General features: G+C 38.3%; 1 protein-coding gene across 7 annotated transcripts in view; it reads left to right on the top strand.

Moving 5' to 3' along the window:
* Nucleotides 1-19080, top strand: part of USP16 (ubiquitin specific peptidase 16) — a 30728-nt gene extending 11648 nt beyond the window's left edge. For 4 of the 7 annotated variants that reach the window (XM_023190107.1, XM_023190103.2, XM_023190126.2 and 1 more), the window contains 13 exons: nucleotides 612-799; nucleotides 1661-1756; nucleotides 2348-2478; nucleotides 3428-3515; nucleotides 4551-4629; nucleotides 6270-6361; nucleotides 6722-6778; nucleotides 7666-7842; nucleotides 11100-11763; nucleotides 13239-13333; nucleotides 14567-14653; nucleotides 18398-18554; nucleotides 18662-19080. In XM_023190107.1, coding sequence (XP_023045875.1) covers nucleotides 612-799; nucleotides 1661-1756; nucleotides 2348-2478; nucleotides 3428-3515; nucleotides 4551-4629; nucleotides 6270-6361; nucleotides 6722-6778; nucleotides 7666-7842; nucleotides 11100-11763; nucleotides 13239-13333; nucleotides 14567-14653; nucleotides 18398-18554; nucleotides 18662-18783 — 2033 coding nt within the window. In that variant the 3' untranslated portion in view covers nucleotides 18784-19080. The remainder of the gene's footprint in view (nucleotides 1-611; nucleotides 800-1660; nucleotides 1757-2347; nucleotides 2479-3427; nucleotides 3516-4550; nucleotides 4630-6269; nucleotides 6362-6721; nucleotides 6779-7665; nucleotides 7843-11099; nucleotides 11764-13238; nucleotides 13334-14566; nucleotides 14654-18397; nucleotides 18555-18661) is intronic. The other 3 variants (XM_023190118.1, XM_023190131.2, XM_023190134.2) reach the window with 2 other exon arrangements.
* The last annotated feature ends 35 nt before the right edge of the window (nucleotides 19081-19115 follow it).

Below are 19115 nucleotides of genomic sequence, written 5' to 3'. Positions count from 1 at the left end.
TGTAATAGCAAGATTTCTGTCTGTTTGCTGGGATAACATAAAAGTAAAGCATTTGTGATTCCTTCTAATGGTCAGATATTTCTTAGGTTTTTTCCATGCATAATTAAACTAATGGACTGATATACAGCGTTTGCTTTAAGCATGTTTTTTAAGTTTCTGTTGTCACAAGTATCTTTGTCAGAGCCAGAATTACTTGTTTTATACTTTAGGATTGATTTTTGACCCACAGAATTCATTAAAAAATTTATTTTATGTCCACGTTCTTGATTGTTTTATATTCTTAATTTTATAAGGTAAGATGTGTTCATTTGTAAATAATTTTTGTGCAGTAAAAAAGGGAGATTTATACCAAAGCACATACTGTTTCGTTTCATTTGTCAAACTGTTGCTTACTTTAGGTCTGAGTATTTGTTGTTTATTGGGTTTTTTTTTTGTTTTTTTTTTGCATGGCAATTTACCTGTATTTATTTAAAATCAACTGGGTGGGTGGATTGGAAATAATGTCTTTAGGTAAACTCACAGACTCTAATACTGTTTCCCAAGTATACGTCTGCATTCGATATGACCATATTACACATTTTGCTAAATGTTTTCTTCTTCTTTTTTTAAAGCAGAGAAAGATAATGGAAATATTGAACTTGAAAATAAAAAATTAGAAAAAGAGAGTAAAAATGAACAAGAGAGAGAAAAGAAGGAAAACATGGCTAAAGAGAATCCTCCCATGAATTCTCTTTCTCAGATAACTGTGAAAGGACTCAGTAATTTGGGAAACACGTGTTTCTTCAATGCAGTTATGCAGGTACATTGTCATTTTTTTCCCTTAAAAAAAAAAAAAATCCTTTTCCTTATAGAATCTGCTACTTAATTCCCCCCTAAGTAATTTATTTCTATGTATCCAAAGAAAACTTTTTTTTTTTTTTGGAGACAGGGTCTCACTCTGTCACTCCGCTGGAGCGCAGTGGCACGATCTCAGCTCACTGCAGCCTCTGCCTCTTGGGCTCAAGCAATCCTCCTACCTTAACCTCCAGAGTAACTAGGATTATAGGCATGCACCACCACTCCCAGCTAGTTTTTGTATCTTTTGTAGAGATGGGGTTTCGCCCTGTTGCCTAGGCCAGTCTTGAACTTCTGGGCTCAAGCAGTCCACCCACTTTGGCCACCCAAAATGTTTAGATTCCAGGCGTGAGCCAACTCGCCTGGCCAAAGAAAACTTAAGGAAAATTTTATTGCATAACAGTAAGACAGTTTGGTGAGCACTCGGGTGCAGTGGGTTTGAAACAAATACTGCTGCTGCTTTCATGGAGCTTGCACTTGGGCGGCAGAAACACAGGATAACCTCCTACAAAAGCAAATATGTAGCTACAGGTGGTGGTAAGTGGTTGTGAGAGAATCATGGTGGAGTATTGGGGATAGCTACTTCTGATTGGCTGGTGGGAGAGTGCCCCACTGAGGTGATGAATAAGTTCAGAAATGAAGTAGTTATGACCCATATAGAGCCGGGAGAGAAGCGTCTGTAACTTTTCATTTTCCGAGTACAGATACAATAGAGATTTTAGTGTTGGTCATGATTTTCTGTTTTGATAGAATAGACACTTAAGAAGTGTTTGAGTTGATTTGCCTTTAAGTAATTTTTCTCTTTTTTTTTCACCCTACATGCTAGAACTTGTCACAAACACCAGTGCTTAGAGAACTACTAAAAGAAGTGAAAATGTCTGGAACAATTGTAAAAATTGAACCACCTGATTTGGCATTAACAGTATGTTCTTTAAACTTTTCTAATCTGTAACTTTCCTCTCTGAATGACTGTTTTCTGAATTATTTTGAATAATTGACACTGATTTGCACCGTTTTGGTTTTGTTTTACTTTAGGCTACTAACTTGAACAGTTTCAGGCTAATAGAAGTTTTGAGGAGCCTTTACATCTGTTTGCTCTGTGTGTGCGCTGATTTTCTGTGCTCGAGGATTAAGCTTCCTTCTTGGGAACGTGTATATGTTTGTGAAGCCTTAGGCTTACCTTATTATTTTTAACATCTTTAAGGTGACTTAAGAGCTGTGTAATCAAATAAATATTGCCTTATCCATTTTTATTATTTACATTTTGCTTTGGCTCTTTCAATTCTTAGGTAGTAAGTATTCTGGATAATCTAAAACTAAAGTAGTAGAGCTGAATTCTGCATAAGACAATCTGTGACCAAACAGTTTCTGTATCTTTTGATGTACATTTTAAACTTTTAAATAGGGCAGTTCTGTCAGGAACATTGACAGTATATGTTAACTAATTAGATTTTAGTAAAGTCAATGATTCCAAAATTTGACTGAAGAAAGTAATTTCTTTTCCCATGTTCAGGAACCGTTAGAAATAAACCTTGAGCCTCCAGGCCCTCTTACTTTAGCCATGAGCCAGTTTCTTAATGAGATGCAAGAGACCAAAAAGGGGATTGTGACACCTAAAGAACTCTTTTCTCAGGTCTGTAAAAAGTGAGTATCCACTTTGATTGTGCTTTCAGTGCCTCAGATGCTGAGAAATCATATTAACATTAAAATATAAAAATATTAATAGTGGCCGGGCGCGGTGGCTCAAGCCTGTAATCCCAGCACTTTGGGAGGCCGAGACGGGCGGATCACGAGGTCAGGAGATCGAGACTATCCTGGCTAACACGGTGAAACCCCGTCTCTACTAAAAAATACAAAAAACTAGCTGGGCGAGGTGGTGGGCGCCTGTAGTCCCAGCTACTCGGGAGGCTGAGGCAGGAGAATGGCGTAAACCCGTGAGGCGGAGCTTGCAGTGAGCTGAGATCCGGCCACTGCACTCCAGCCTGGGCGACAGAGCGAGACTCCGTCTCAAAAAAAAAAAAAAAATTAATAGCATTACATTTAGTCAACTCTCTGTATACAAAACACATAGTTTTTTTTTTCATTTGGATTTTAACATATATTTTATGTGATAGTTAAATCTCCCAAGGGTGTTAATGGACTAAACAGAAATTTGTAGAAACTAGAACTTTCTGGCCGGTTGTGGTGGCTCACACCTGTAATCCCAGCACTTTGGGAGAGTGAGGTGGGCGGATCACAAGGTCAGGAGATCAAGACCATCCTGGCTAACACGATGAAACCCTGTCTCTACTAAAAATACAAAAAATTATCTGGGCGTGGTGGCGGGTGCCTGTAGTCCTAGCTACTCTGGAGGCTGAGGCGGGAGAATGGTGTGAACCCGGGAGGTGGAGCTTGCAGTGAGCCGAGATTGCCCCACTGCACTCCAGCCTGGGCAACAGAGCAAGACTCCGTCTCAAAAAAAAAAAAAAAAAAAAAACAAAGAAAAGAAACTAGAAGTCTCTGAGATTTGGGATATGATCCTAAAATTTTCTAAAAATAGCTTCAGATCTTAGTAGACTGAAGATTGCTTTTCCGTCTTTTTGTTTTTCTCCAGAGCAGTGCGGTTTAAAGGCTATCAGCAGCAAGACAGCCAGGAGCTGCTTCGCTATTTATTGGATGGGATGAGAGCAGAAGAACACCAAGTTAGCATGTTATGACCATTGTATTTTATGATCTTATCTTCATAAGCTTTCTGTCTCATTTGATATCTTACGAGTTAAAACAATGAAAGCTAGATATTGAGGCCATGATACTTTTAAATTTTTTCTTACACCAGCTTTTTCAACTAGTATGTTTTCACCATTAGAATGAATCCAGAGAATTAGCAGTGATTCTCTTTCTCATGATGGCTTAAGTTTAGTTGATGTTTACAACATTAATGTTCTTTAAAGGTTCTGTTGTACTAACCTATGAGAAGAGCTGCCAAATATTGGAAAATGTTTCTCCCAAAATGGTTCCCAGGTGCAGCACACCCTTACTCTTATTCTGAGTCTGATTTAACACTGTTTTTTGAATCTAGAAAGTATTTTCATTTTGTAGGAGTCAGGGAACATTTGTTGCATTTAAAAATTTTTGTTATTTGCCAGGATATAAAATAATGTATTTGGGGATATGAATTAATGAGTACTCATAATAGTGATAACTAATATTTATTTTGCGCTTATTTTATGCCAATCACTGTTTTCAGTGTTTTGTATTAATTCCCTTACTTCGTTCTCACAAAGTTTCTGCGAGGTGGATACTGTGTTTTTTTCCTATTCCATACATAGAGAATCTAGGCTGTGAAGAGGTTCAGTACCTAGTTTAAGGTCCCCCAGAAATGCTGGGCTTTAAGCACTGGAGTCAGCCCCTGTGGCTCTCACGTAATCATTCTGTTTGTAGGACAAGCTATTTCAGTTTCTTTTCAAAGGAGGCGGGCATGTTCTGATAAACTTTGGTTTGAAAAGGTTTAAGATCTTGAAATGATGAGATAATACCTTTTTTCAATGGTTAGTGATTGCTTTGCGGCATAATTCCTTTTTAGCTCCTTGAATTAATTTTGAAAATGTGATTTTGGAATTATTTAGTAAAAATGGGCAGCTGTATCCTGATCACTTTCTTGACTTGATTACATATTTTCTAAGGAAAATAAAATTTAAAATTTAATAGTGTATATATATTCATTTTATTACTTTTAGAGAGTGAGTAAAGGAATACTTAAAGCATTTGGTAATTCTACTGAAAAATTGGATGAAGAACTAAAAAATAAAGTTAAAGGTAATGTCTGACTTTTTGAACTAAAACACTATAGTTGAAATCCTCTGTATCTTAGGACAAGATTGCTGGCACATGTATTTCCAAGTCCACAATTCTTAATGTATAGTTTATCTTTACCAACATTGATTAGTAAAAATTATTCAGTATTCCAAAAGTGGACAATTTTAACCTATAGTGTATTCTTTTTATGTATTAAAGATAGAGCTAAGATGAATTACAGTTTTACTTTTCAAAAGCTTAAAATTATAATTAGCAGTAATACATGAATTGTATTTGTTACTGTGAGTTGTCAGTAGTTGGTATTAATCGTGGAGCCAACTTAGTTCTTATTATGTGTCATGTAAAGATTTAGGACAGATCTGCCCAGTAGAACTTCCTGTGTTGATGGAACTCTTCTATATCTTTGCTGTCCCATATAGAAGCAACTAGGCACCTGTGTTGCCTGAAATGTGACTGGTGAAACTGAGGAACTACATTTTTATTTTTATTTTTATTTAATTGTAATTAAATTTACATAGCCACAAGTGACTAAGGGCTACTGTATTATAAAGCACAGATCTGAATCAACTCATAGCAACTCTTTGCCTCCTTGGTGCCCTTTAGAGCCTGGCCAGTAATGAAGAGAAATATCCCCGCTGGCATTTTCTGTCATAAAAGTGTGGTTCCGCATAAATTATTATTTGAATAGTGCTTATAGGCTCATGTATTTGGAAAATTGGCTGACCAAGTAGTAAAATTAGGGCTTTTAGTTAGATTAAACTTATCAAGATTATTTCTAGGAACATAGGAAAATAAAAGGAAGATTTCATTTGAAATATTTTCCTGAGGTTTTTCTTTCTTTTTTTTTTTTTTTTTTGAGACGGAGTCTCCCTCTGTCGCCCAGGCTGGAGTGCAGTGGCCGGATCTCAGTTCACTGCAAGCTCCGCCTCCCAGGTTTACGCCATTCTCCTGCCTCAGCCTCCCGAGTAGCTGGGACTACAGGCGCCCGCCACCTGGCCCGGCTAGTTTTTTGTATTTTTTAGTAGAGACGGGGTTTCACCATGTTAGCCAGGATGGTCTGGATCTCCTGACCTCGTGATTCGCCCGTCTTGGCCTCCCAAAGTGCTGGGATTACAGGCTTGAGCCACCACGCCCAGCCTTTCTTTTGTTTTTAAAATATCAAAGGAGTTCAGTCTTAGAGTTCACAAAACAAGTTACATGCATTTTCTCTCCCAGTTTGCTACTGTGGTATCTTTTATCAGTCTTGAATGTTAGAATGTTAGAGCTAGAACTAAGGAGCTAGACTGTCATTCAGCCTAGTCCGAGCTGTTCATTTTATACTAACAGAGAGAGAGACATAGAAGTCTCACTGACTTGCACAGTTTACTGCCCACTGAGTAGGTCTTGGATAAGGACTTTTTTGTCTTATTCCTAAAAGGTGATTGTGTTCAATTATGTTATGCTCAGAGGTGGAATATATAATACTGACTTCTGTCGCATAAAAATGAAATAATGGTGATTATGAATGGAGGAAGAAGTCTGTGGGACAGGAAATTTAAAATAAAATTTTAGAGTTAGATAGGTAAGTAGTTTTAGTTTTTCTTGTTTAATTAATTATGTAAAGGTAATTGGTAATTGATGAACTTTTTTTTTCTTCTTAGACTATGAGAAGAAAAAATCAATACCAAGTTTTGTTGACCGCATCTTTGGTGGTGAACTAACTAGTACGATCATGTGTGATCAATGCAGAACTGTAAGTAGATGTGATGTGTACTGGGTTTATTCACTAATATTCATATAGTAGTTTATCTGTTGTTTATTTCAAAAACAGAAATCTCTACCTTCATAGGATATCTTTTTAAACTATTCAGATGTGCATGGTTCTTTGTGGGAAATGTCAGCACTCCTTAAATCTTGAAGAAGTTAAACATTTTGATTTATTTCCCCCAACCCAAAGTCCTCAATGTTGTGTAATTTTTCATTTCAAAGTTTCTTAAGCCTTTGTTTATTTTAAAACCCTTCCCCTACCCCCCATCCCACAGGGCAGGGAGTATCTTACTATGTAACATTTACAGTATTTACATTTTTACACTATCTTTTTTGATTGGTTAAGGTCTCCTTGGTTCATGAATCTTTCCTTGATTTGTCTCTCCCAGTTTTAGATGATCAGGTAAGACTATTGAGTTTATTTTATTCAAGTAGATTTTTTTTCCTGTAAGATTTTACGGGGAGAAACCCTGTTACTCTTTTTAAGTTTGTATATTACTAGCACATGCAGAAATTTTTCTTAATTTGAGGTAGAATAATTTTTAGGATTTGAATAAAGAACAGGGTAACTACTTTTAAAAACAAGGATGAAAAAATGATGTATTCAGAATTCTGTACAAGTAATTAGTTTGATTGGTTTCCATACAGAGAAGTATTTTCCTTATATTAAAATTAATACTTATTTTTGTTATTTAAGACTAACCATGAATCCGTTGCACACCTAAATTCATAAATGTTAGATAAAGAGTATTATTTCATTTTAATTTGGTTCCTTTTAAGTAGTAGTAGGAAAAAAGAGATGTTATGAGTATTGGATAAATCATTATTCAACTTTGTATGAATTATGAGACCTTTGGCTTGTTACTTGGCAATTAGTCTCACCAAACTTTATTTTCTTTTTTTCTAAAACTGTCATATGCATGCAAAGAAAGAAAAGAATAAAAAAGAATACACTGTGGTGACTTATATAAGTCACTTAGAAAATGTATTTGGAAATGGACATATTTACAGGGTGACACAGCATGTATCTAATAAAATTCATTGTATTTCTATTACACTTGCATGTGGCGTTGCCTTTTGCTGTTTTGTTGGTTTGCTTGTTTTCTCATTATGTGAAGATTGCTTTCTAGTATATGAGATAAATGAATTTTGTCTCGTCTATTTTCAAATATTGTGGAAAATAAAACTAGTATATAATAGAAGTAGAAAAATATTTACATAGCATGGATTTTTTTCACCAAATGGTAGTTGTAAAATTTTGTTTTTGACCTATGTTATCTATATTTTAAGAGTGGTAAGAAAAGTGTAAATGATAGAAATCTGAAAAAGACAATGGAGGATGAAGATCAAGATAGCGAGGAAGAAAAAGATAATGACAGTTATATAAAAGAGAGAAGTGATATTCCCTCTGGAACAAGTAAGCACTTACAGAAAAAAGCAAAGAAACAAGCCAAAAAGCAAGCCAAGGTGGGTAATTAGTAGGAAAATCGTATACTTCTAATTTTATATTTTGAACTGTTGAGTGTGTAGTCTGAATGACATTGGTTAGACATGTCTGTTGTTTTAGGTATAGCACTTTCATTTGGCAGTTGCAGAATTTAGCTCATTTAGTATTCTCTGCAGGGAAATTGCTTTGAGTATATGGGAAGAAAATGTCATGCTTCTTTTTAAAATCCTGCATTTCTTGTAACAAGTATTTGTAGTGAATTTCATTAACTTAATTTTTTGAGTTAATATATTGACACCCACAAATTTGAAAATATATAAAGATAAACAATAAGTCCCCCTCCTACCACTGTTTTTTTTTCCCCGCCGCCACCGAGACGGAGTCTTGCTATCACCCAGGCCAGAGTGCAGTGGCATGATCTCTGCTCACTGCAACCTCTGTCTCCCAGGTTCAAGCAATTCTCGTGCCTCAGCCTCCTGAGCAGTCAGGACTACAGGCGCATGCCACCAAGCCTAGCTAATTTTTGTATTTTTAGTAGAGACAGGGTTTCACCATTATTGGCCAGGCTGGTCTCAAACTCCTGACCTCAAGTGGTCCGCCCGCCTCGGCCTCCCAAAGTGCTGGGATTACAGGCATGAGCCACTGTGCCTGGCCGACCACCACTTTCCTTTTATGACAAAGATAAACATTTTCATTTCTTCTTACGTATCCTTCTGGAGTTTCTTTTGGAAAATATGAGCAAATACAAATATGCAGTCTTGGTTTTTTCCCCCCTTTCTTACCATACACACCATTCTGGATTGTATTGTTTGTTTATACTTAGATTCTTGGAGTCCTTTCCATTTTAGTATATAAAACTTGTTCTTTTTTTTTTTTTTTTCTTTTTCTGTGTTTTTTTTGAGATGGAGTCTCGCTTTGTCGCCCAGGCTGGAGTGCAAATGGCGAGATCGTGGCACACTGCCTCCTGGGTTCAAGTGATTCTCCTGCCTCAGCCTCTCAAGTAGCTGGGATTACAGGCATGTGCCACCATGCCTGGCTAATTTTTGTATTTTTAGTAAAGACAGATTTCGCCATGTTGGTCAAGCTGGTCTCTAACTCCTGACCTCAGATAACCTGCCCGCTTCAGCCTCCCAAAATGCTGGGATTACAGATGTGAGACTCTGTTCCTGGCCCTTTCTTTCTTCCTTTCTTTCCTTTCTTTCCTTTCTTTGCTTTCTTTCTTTCCTTCCTTTCCTCCCTTTCCTTTCCTTTCCTTCCCTTTCCTTCTCTTTCCTTCCCTTTCCTTCCCTTTCCTTCCCTTCCCTTTCCTCCCTTCCCTTCCCTTTCCTTTCCTTTCCTTTCTTTCCTTTCTTCTTTCTTTCGTTCTTTTCGTTCCTTTCTTTCTTACAGTTGCATGATTCTGTTTTATGGATGTGCCATAATTCATTTAACCATTTCTCTATTGATTTAGGTTGTTTCTAGTCTTTTGCTATAATGGTCAATGCTCTAGTGAATAACCCTACACATATGTCATCTGTAGGGTAAATTTTGAGAAGAGGGATTGCATTTGTAGTTTTGGTTGATACTAATTGTCCTTCACAAAGGTTGCTCCTGACCCTTGACAGCTATGTGTTATCAAACTTCCAGATTTTGATTGGTGTGTTAGATGGAAAATATTATCTCAGTGCAGTTTTATTTTGCATTTATTTTAATATAAATTAGATTAAGCATATTTTTATGTTTCAGAGCCATTTGTGTTTCATTTTCTTTGACGTTTTTGCTTATATTCTTTTCTCATGTTTTATTCATGCATTCCTCTGTTTTTACGGAAACACTTCAGAAAATGTTTGGGTCCCATCCTGTTGGCTGCCCTTCATTCTTCTGGTATTACAGAGTAGCCTCATGTGGGTTGTTCTTTCAGTTACAACCAGAAATGCTAACCCCCTTGGGTTTTTAGGCATTTCGGTAACAGGAATCTTGATGAAATGCCTTCTTTTCCTCTCTGTTTGGAAGTAGGTTGCAAGTGGCAAGAGTGATTTAAAGGGAAAAGTTCTTCACTCTCTTCTGTAAGTGTGGCTACCCTGCTTCTTTGTTAACTTCAGGCCATTTTTTTCTCAGAATACTTTTGTCCATTCCTCTGACCAATCCACACTGTACTTGTACATCCTTGAGTTCTTTCAGTTGGTTTTTTTTTTAATCTCAGTGAAACTTTGACCCAGTAACTCATGTGGATATATTTCTTTCTGTTAGGTGTGTAGTCAGACCCATCATATGGTATAACATTTGACTGCCTGGGTTTAACAGTCTTATTACTCTGCCTGGATTACTTCTCTTAGCACAGAGACCATGTCTTGTGTATTTTTATTTCTGCAGTAGGGTGCTTTTTTGATGATTGGTGATGGTTTATTCCTGATTTCGTTTAAATAACTTTTTCTTTCTTTTTTTTTGGGAAGAGTCACTCTGTTGCCCAGGCTGGAGTGCAGTAGTGTGGTCTCGGCTCACTGCAACCCCCACCTCCCATGTTCGAGGGATTCTCTTTTCTCAGTCTCCTGAGTAGCTGGGACAACAGGCACGCACCACCCATGGATGCATTACAGGCATGCCTGGCTAATTTTTGTATTTTTAGTAGAGATGGGGTTTCACCATGTAGGCCAGGCTGGTTTCAAACTCCTCATCTCAAGTGAGATGCCCTCTTCAGCCTCCCAACGTGTTGGGATTACATGTGTGAGCCACTGCACCTGGCCTGAATAACTTTTCTTCATAATTTATTTATTTATTTTTTGAGACAGAGTCTTGCTCTGCCACCTAGGCTGGAGTATGATGTGCATGATCATAGCTCACAGTAATCTTGAATTCCTGGGCTCAAGTGATCCTCCTGCCTCAACCTGCTGAGTAGCTGGGACTACAGGTGCACACCAACGTGCCCAGCTAATTTTTATTTTTATTTTTTTTTAGAGATGGAGTCTCAGTATGTTGCCCAGGCTTGTCCCAGACTCCTCAAGTGGTCTCTTGTGATCCTCTTGCTTTGACCTTCCACAGTGCTAGGATTACAGGTGTTAGCCACCATGCCCAGCCAATTTCTTCATAATTTATTCGATCCTTGGTAGTAAAGGAACTTTTTAGGATCAGGTTGTGAGAGTGAACTCTTCCTTAGGAAATTATTTTTGATTGACAAGCAACAAAACTGGATATAGTACATGTGTGTGCTTTCTCTTTCTTCCTTTGTCTCTCTTCCTCCTTTTCTCCCTCTCTTTCTTTTTCTTTCTTTCTTTTTTAATACCTTATACTTTTTACCCAGAACCAACGAAGACAACAAAAAATTCAAGGAAAAGTTCTTCATTTAAATGATATTTGTACTATTGACCATCCTGAAGATAATGAATATGAAGCTGAAATGTCACTTCAAGGAGAAGTAAATATTAAATCCAACCATATTTCACAAGAGGGTGTTATGCATAAAGAATATTGTGTCAACCAGAAAGATTTGAATGGCCAAGAAAAAATGATAGAAAGTGTAACCGACAATCAAAAATCCACAGAGGAAGTCGATATGAAAAATATCAACATGGATAATGATCTGGAGGTTTTAACATCTTCTCCCACTGAATGTACTAGGAATTTAAATGGTGCCTACCTAACGGAAGCGAGCAATGGAGAAGTGGACATTTCCAGTGGTTTCAAAAACCTAAATTTGAATGCTGCTCTTCATCCTGATGAAATAAATATAGAGATTCTGAATGATAGTCATACTCCTGGAACAAAGATGTATGAGGTTGTAAATGAAGATCCAGAAACTGCTTTCTGTACTCTTGCAAACAGGGAAGTTTTCAATACTGATGAGTGTTCAATCCAACATTGTTTATATCAGTTCACCCGTAACGAGAAACTTCGAGATGCGAATAAACTGCTTTGTGAAGTATGCACACGGAGACAGTGTAACGGACCAAAGGCAAATATGAAAGGTATTTTAATGGTCTCACTGTAAGCAAAATTAATATTCAGGGGCACATTTTGCCCTGCATAGGTAGAGTGCTCCTATTCTAATTGTATCGGGATGTGGATGGCATGAATAAGTGTCCTCTTCTGTGTAGATATTTTAATAGAAGGATGGAAGAAGTAGGACTTTACTGAAGTGGCTAATACACTATGACATCCCAGCAGCAGTTAAATGGGACAGTTTTCTTCCTGACATCTCTCCCTGTGGGTAAATTATCCCCTTGGAATACAGTCACCACAGCATCCTGACACACAGTGGCTATTTTTTACCACCCTTACCTCCTTTGCACCCAGTATGCCACACTTGAATTTATCAATGAACTAATGTGACATGCCCAGTGTAAAGCTCTGGGAAGACAGTGCTTTCTTACAGTCTTCCTCAAATGGGAAAAAGAAACATACTGACAATTTCCCTTATCTCCCCACTGCCTTTTCTTTTTTGAGTTTGGGTAAATAGGATGTGGAGGGGCCATGGATTCCTAAGGATTTTTACTAGAATTGTTGAAACATTTTAAAATTCTAAGTAAAATTTTATTTATTTGTATGTAGAGACAAAAAGTAAGGCTGTTTTTGTGTGTATATGTGTATATATAAATATTATATGTGTGTGTGTATATATATAGATACGTATCAGCTCAGAGACCATATAAGAATAAGCTTACTTTTTGTCTATATATATATCAGCCCAGAGGCCATACATATATATATGTGTGTGGTGTGTGTGTGTGTGTGTGTGTGTGTATATATATATATATATTTTTTTTTTTTTTTTTTTTTTGAGACAGAGTCCTGCCCTGTCTCCCAGGCTAAAGCGCAGTGGCCAATCTCAGCTTACTGCAGTCTCTACCTCCCGGGTTCAAGAGATTCTCCTGCCTCAGCCTCCCAAGTAGCTGGGACTACAGGCACCCACCACCACACCTGGCTAATTTTTGTATTTTTAGTAGAGATAGGGTTTCGCCACGTTGGCCAGCCTGGTCTCGAACCCTAACCTCAAGTGATTTGCCCGCCTAGGTCTCCCAAAGTCTTGGGATTACAGGCGTGAGCCATCGCACCCAGCCTAAAAAATATTTTTTATAGGTGAACATTTGCAAAGTATTTGATATGATGGAATATACTAAACTTTGAACCTCATTAACGAAAATATTGTGTCTTTCCACAGTAATTCCACTTTTCTCTTTGATTGTAATCATTCTCAGTTATTACAGTATTTTGATTTCATCAGTAATAATTTATGGACATTTTAATCTCATATAAATACCTATAAAATATCTTTGAGTTTGCCTCTTACTCCACAAATTCTACAGTGTTTGTTATCTGGTCCTTCATAGAAAAAGTTTACTGATCCTTGCTTTAGATGTTTGAAATGATTTTATAGCAAACCTGAATGCTGTAGGGGTCTAAAATGATTTTCACCCTGTTAAAAATTTCTTCTTTTCTTTAGGTGAAAGGAAGCATGTTTATACCAATGCCAAAAAGCAGATGCTAATTTCTCTTGCTCCTCCTGTTCTTACTCTTCATTTAAAGAGATTTCAGCAGGTACTCCTTGTTACCCAAAATTTGCTTTAAATATGTAACACCTACTTTGTTTATTACCTATTTTATTCAGTACTGTCTCAACATATTACTATGTTTCTTTGGTTTTCTGTTGTTTCTTAACTCTAATGTCAATGAAGTCAGAAAGGGAAAAAAATAGGGGCTAGGCAGAGGCGCATGTGAAGGTGGAGGCAAAATCTCCTCAGATTTCCTAGAACTCATGTTCTTCTTTTTAGTAAAATTGGCATCTTACTTTTATTTCAGGTTAAATAAAACAAAAGACTCGTGTATTACATATATCTCATGCTTAGGAATATTAGCTGATCTTTTCTGTTTTGTGTGTGGCATCTTATTTTTATGGACCCTTGATGAAAAGACATTGGTGCCTCGGACTGTCATCATTTTGGTGACCTCGTCTTTTCTGGAAAACGTTTGCTATAGCTGTATAACTTCTAAACTGTGTTCCAAATTCCGAAAGTACTTTCAGTATCTTCAGAACGTTTTTCCCCTTGTGGTTGGTATGGGCTTGAGTAATTGGATGGGCCTTTATTAGCAATTCACTAAGCTTGGTTCGAGCATGAGGCTGAGAGTGCATGTTTCACAGAAAAGTATTATGCTATCGCTGAGTTTTAAGCACTCAGAACCTCTGGTCTAATCTGGCATTTCTGGATGCCTGAAGCAGAAACATTGAGAATTTTCTCACGAGAACAGTTTTTTTCTTCTTTTTCTTCTTTTTGAAACAGTCTTGTCCTGTCACGCAGGCTGGTATGCAGTGACACGATCATGGCTCACTGAAGCTTTGACCTCCCGGTCGCAAGCAGTCCTCCCACCTCAGACTCTATCGTAGGTGGCTACCACCATGTCCAGCTAATTTTTTAATTTTCTTGTAGAGACAGAGTCTCACTGTGTTGCTCAGGCTGGTCTCGAACTCCTGGGCTCAAGTGATCCTCCTGCCTCAGCTTCCCAAAGTGCTGGGATTACAGGCATGTGCCATCGTGCCCAGCTGGGAATAGCTTTCTTAATGTGTTGATGTGTGTTTTTTGTGTGATACATGTGCACTTAGCAAAAGCAAACCAACTTGGAACCAGTTAGTGGTCAGAAAGAATTAAGTCTCCAAAGAAAATTGAACTAGGACTTAATGTTGATATTCTTTTGGACATCAGAGGGGACTTTGGTTTACTTAACCTGTATTGCTTTTCCAGGAAAAGAAGTCAATCTATTATACTTCTCTTTTAGGCTGGTTTTAACCTACGCAAAGTTAACAAACACATAAAGTTTCCGGAAATCTTAGATTTGGCCCCTTTTTGCACCCTTAAATGTAAGGTAAGTCAAAGTGATCTTTTTCAGGAAAGTCCTTTAAAGTCAAATCATAGCTTACTTACCTAATGCTCCAGTAGCAACTCACTTAAGTATGAAGTTGATAACAATTATTGAGGAGAGTGGGTCTTTGCTCATTGTACCTTTATAATTTGAAGATTAGTGATGAATCATTTTGAAGAATGGGTTATTTCAGTTCACCGTTTAGAATCCCCTTTATTATGGCACACATTGTCTTCCGAGCTGAAGGCATAAAACTAAAGGTGAGCACATCTATTAATGAATAATCTCAGTTTAATGTGGTTGAATATTAAGACTGGTGAACATAGATCAGGGGTGGTATACACTTAACCCAGCATGTTGGTGGTTCAGGAATGGCTTTGTAAAGTAAACCATGCCTCAACTATATTTAAAGAAGGAGTAAAAGTATGATGAATCAAGATGAAATGAGTTTTGCAGGCAGAAAGAACAGCAGGAGTAAAGGCAACAGTGTAAAACAGGATGGTGAGTGCCAGAGACTGGTAATGTATGTAGTTCTAGAGTTTACAGTACAAGGTATGAGGGAGTTCAGAAATGAAGCCAGAGAAGTGAGATAGGAATGAAGGTTTGGAGGGTTCTCATGATGTGGAACTTGGACTTCATTAGGTATACAATGGGGAGCCCTGAGGAGTTTAAAGCATTGGGTGGCATGGTCAGATCTGCATGTGACATAGTTTACTTATTGACATATGGAGGCTGGATTTTAGGAGGGAAAGACTAGAGGTGGGGAAATGAGTTAGGTGGCTGTTGCATTAATTCAGCCAGTAGTTGATGAGGGCTTAAAGTTGGGCAGGAGATGGGGAGATAGAAGGACTACTTCAGGAGGTAGAATTAACCAGACTTAATGACTGATTGGCAGTGGAAGGTGAGGCAGATGCCTTTTGTAAGTGGATGCTGAGGGTGTCAGAGAAAGGGTTGAGGATGATTCCTGAGGCCTGGTTTGACGGATGGGAGTGCTGTAAATTGAGGTAGGAAATATAGGGAGAAAAGCAGGTAGAAAAAAGATAATAACTTGAGTGTTAGATACATTTGAGTGTCAGATACCTTTGAGAAATTAATGTGCTTAGTCTAGAAAACATTTGGATATACATATCTGAGACCTACAGCAGAGAGGTTAGGATGGGCCCAGGGCAAAGATTTAGAAATCAGTACATATGTGGTGGTTTAAAATATGAGAAGATGGGATCCCTTGTGTATAGTGTCCAAAGAAAGAAAGAGGAGATGGCCAATGACAGGACCCTCCTAAGTATCTGAGTGGAATAGGCAGGGGTAGAAAGTGAGGACCCCACAAAGGATCTCAAAGAATCTCCGTGTTGAAGAATTTGGGGCTGGGCGTGGTGGTGCACGCCTGTAATGCCAACACTTTGGGAGACCAAGGCAGTTGACTCACTTGAGGTCAGAGTTCGAGATCAGCCTGGCCAACATGGTGAAACCCTGTCTCTACTGAAAATACAAAAATTAGCCAGGCATGGTGGTGTGCGCCTGTAATCCCAGCTACTTGGGAGGCTGAGGAAGGAGAATCGCTGGAACCCAGGAGGCAGAGCTGTAGTGAGCCGAGATTGCATCACTGCACTCCTGCCTAGGTGACAGAGCAAGAAACTCTCAAAAAAAAAAAAAAAAAAAAAAAAAGTCTGGGCCAGTAGCTGTGAAGGGCATAATGGAAGAGGCAGCTAAGGACAATTTATAAGATTATAGTCACATTGAGGACTATGACAACGTACATGATCATATGTTATAGTTTTGTTTCTTAGCAGTAGCGGCTGTCTGGGTTTGGGGCATGGCAGGTACATTATAGGAGTCAGGGTGACGTTTTGTGATGAATTGGATATGGTGGCAAAGCTGGTGGTGAGTATTGGGAGGATATCATTTGTAAGTGATACATGTGGTTGGAGTTCCCAAATTTTAATGTGTATGTAGGAATCATACCTACAAATTTTGATTCTGTAGGTCTGGCATGGGATCAAAAATTCTGCATCTTTAATGTAAACTCTCAGGTGATGCTGATACTAGCTGTTCATGGACCACAGTTTGAATAGTGATGGTCTAGACTACATATGGGGAATTGTAATGGTCAGTTTCCATGCTGCTGATAAAGATATACCCAAGACTGGGCAATTTACAAAAGAAAGAGGCTTATTGGACTTACAGTTCCATATGGCTGGGGAGGCCTCACAATCATGACGGAAGGCAAAGAGGAGCAAGTCACTTTTACGTGGATGGCAGCAGGCAAAGCAAGAGCATGTGCAGGGAAACTCCCCCTTATGAAACTATCAGATCTTGTGAGGCTTATTCATTATCAAGAATAAGCATGGGAAAGACCTCCCATGATTCAGTTACCTCCCAACAGGTCCGCCCCACATGTGGGAATTATGGGAGCTACAACTCAAGATGAGATTTGGGTGGGGACACAGCCAAACCATATCAGGAATGAAGCCAAAAGTCTTCATAAGCAAGGAGAATATGAGCATTGGAGATCCTGTTAGGTTAAAGAGTACAGAATAGGTGAGATGAGAGTTGAATAAATAGAAGACTTGTGGACTAAGACTAAAAAGATTTATGTCCCTTGAGCTCAGGAGTTTGAGACCAACCTGGGCAATATGCTGAAACCCCGTCTCTACAAAAAATTAATTTAGCAGGTCATGGTGGTGTGCACCTGTAGTCCCAGCTATTCCAGAGGCTGAGGCGGGAGGATCACTTGAGCCCAGGAGGCAGAGGTTGCATTGAGCCGAGATCACACCACCGCACTACAGCCTGGGTGATGGAGTGAGACCCTGTCTCAAAAAGGATTTTATGAAGTTGAAAGATCACTTGAGCCCAGGAGGCAAAGGTTGCATTGAGCCGATACCATACCACTGCACTCCAGTCTGGGTGACAGAGTGAGATCCTGTCTCAAAAAACATTTTATGAAGTTGAACAATTCTGAGTGGTAACAAGCCCAGACTTTAGTCCTGGTTGTGGTTGGCTAAAATGGAATGGCATTTAAAGTCCTGTGAGGATCATAGATGGACGGAGAAGTACTAAGTTCTTCAGTGAATATGGAGGCACAGATTGGGAAGCTGAGTATAGAGACAGTACTACTGAAGGGCAGTGATGCATGTTACGAACTTTTTACATGAGAACATAAATAGTTGTCTGAAAAGTGGCTCCTGGCCCAGAGAATGCCTGTTCCTATTATCAGCCCTATGGCATATGGAGTCCTGAAGGACTAAGCAGACTGTACTCTCTGGTGGGGAAAGTGAACACTTGAGAGGTTGAATGTGCTTCTCACCGACTCCCTTGGGGACATTTAAAGATGTAAGGGGTAATTTTTGGCACAACCTAAAATGCTGTCCTCTTCCTGTTCAGGGCTTGTCTTTTAAACAGGGTATTCAGGGTTGTTAATAGCTAGGGTTGTTAAGGTATTTTGGAATTATCCTCAGGCTCCTAAAGAAACTGGCAAGTTGAATTCACTTATTTGGTATCTGAGCCAGGTAACTGCATCAAATGGCCTATGGCTTATGACTTTTCTAGCAGGGGAACGATGGTAAATTTATAATAAAACCAGAAGTGTCTCAGGTTGAGAAGAGGTATGGAGAAGAGTAGACTCAGGAGTGATTTCTGCACTCTCAAAGTAATGGTTAAAGACCCATTGCATAGTGTAAACTTGCCTTGCCAATGACATCTGTGTAAACGGAACTAGAACTAACTTTTGGATTCTACTTATTTTTAAAGAATGTTGCAGAAGAAAATACAAGGGTGCTCTATTCCTTATATGGAGTTGTTGAACACAGTGGTACTATGAGGTCGGGGCATTACACTGCCTATGCCAAGGCAAGAACTGCAAATAGTCATCTCTCTAATCTTGTTCTTCACGGTGATATTCCACAAGGTAAGATGTCTTGGAAAATTCAGGCACTCAGCAGATTATGGCAACACCAAAAAGTAATCAACTTGAATCTTTGCATTTATGTTTGATTTTTCATTTCCTCTTGACAGATTTTGAAATGGAATCAAAAGGGCAGTGGTTTCACATCAGCGACACACATGTACAAGCTGTGCCTACAACTAAAGTACTAAACTCACAAGCGTACCTCCTATTTTATGAGAGAATACTGTAATAGTATCAAAAGTACTTTTTCTGGAAACACATTTATGGCTTTTATAATGGCTGAAATAACAATAAAAAAGTAAAGACTAATTAAAATCATGTTCACTTAACATTAAATACATGCCAGAAGAAATCATGTTTATTTAAATATTGAAGGGAAAAATACCTAAAAATTTACAAAGGTTTTGTATTGTCATGGTGGTTTTAATTCCTGCTTCGTTTCTGGAAAGCAAATCCTGACTGACTTAAGTCCTCTGTGTTTAATGTCTGGGTGATGGATCACAACACATCAATAAACTGACTTACCTAAAATCTTGTTTTATTACTGAGGAGATTTTAACT

This window comes from Piliocolobus tephrosceles, chromosome 19 (genome assembly GCF_002776525.5).
Source record: "Piliocolobus tephrosceles isolate RC106 chromosome 19, ASM277652v3, whole genome shotgun sequence".
Lineage (NCBI taxonomy): Eukaryota > Metazoa > Chordata > Mammalia > Primates > Cercopithecidae > Piliocolobus > Piliocolobus tephrosceles.
Note: the sequence above shows the minus strand (reverse complement) of the source record. Positions and strands in the feature narration are given on the sequence as shown.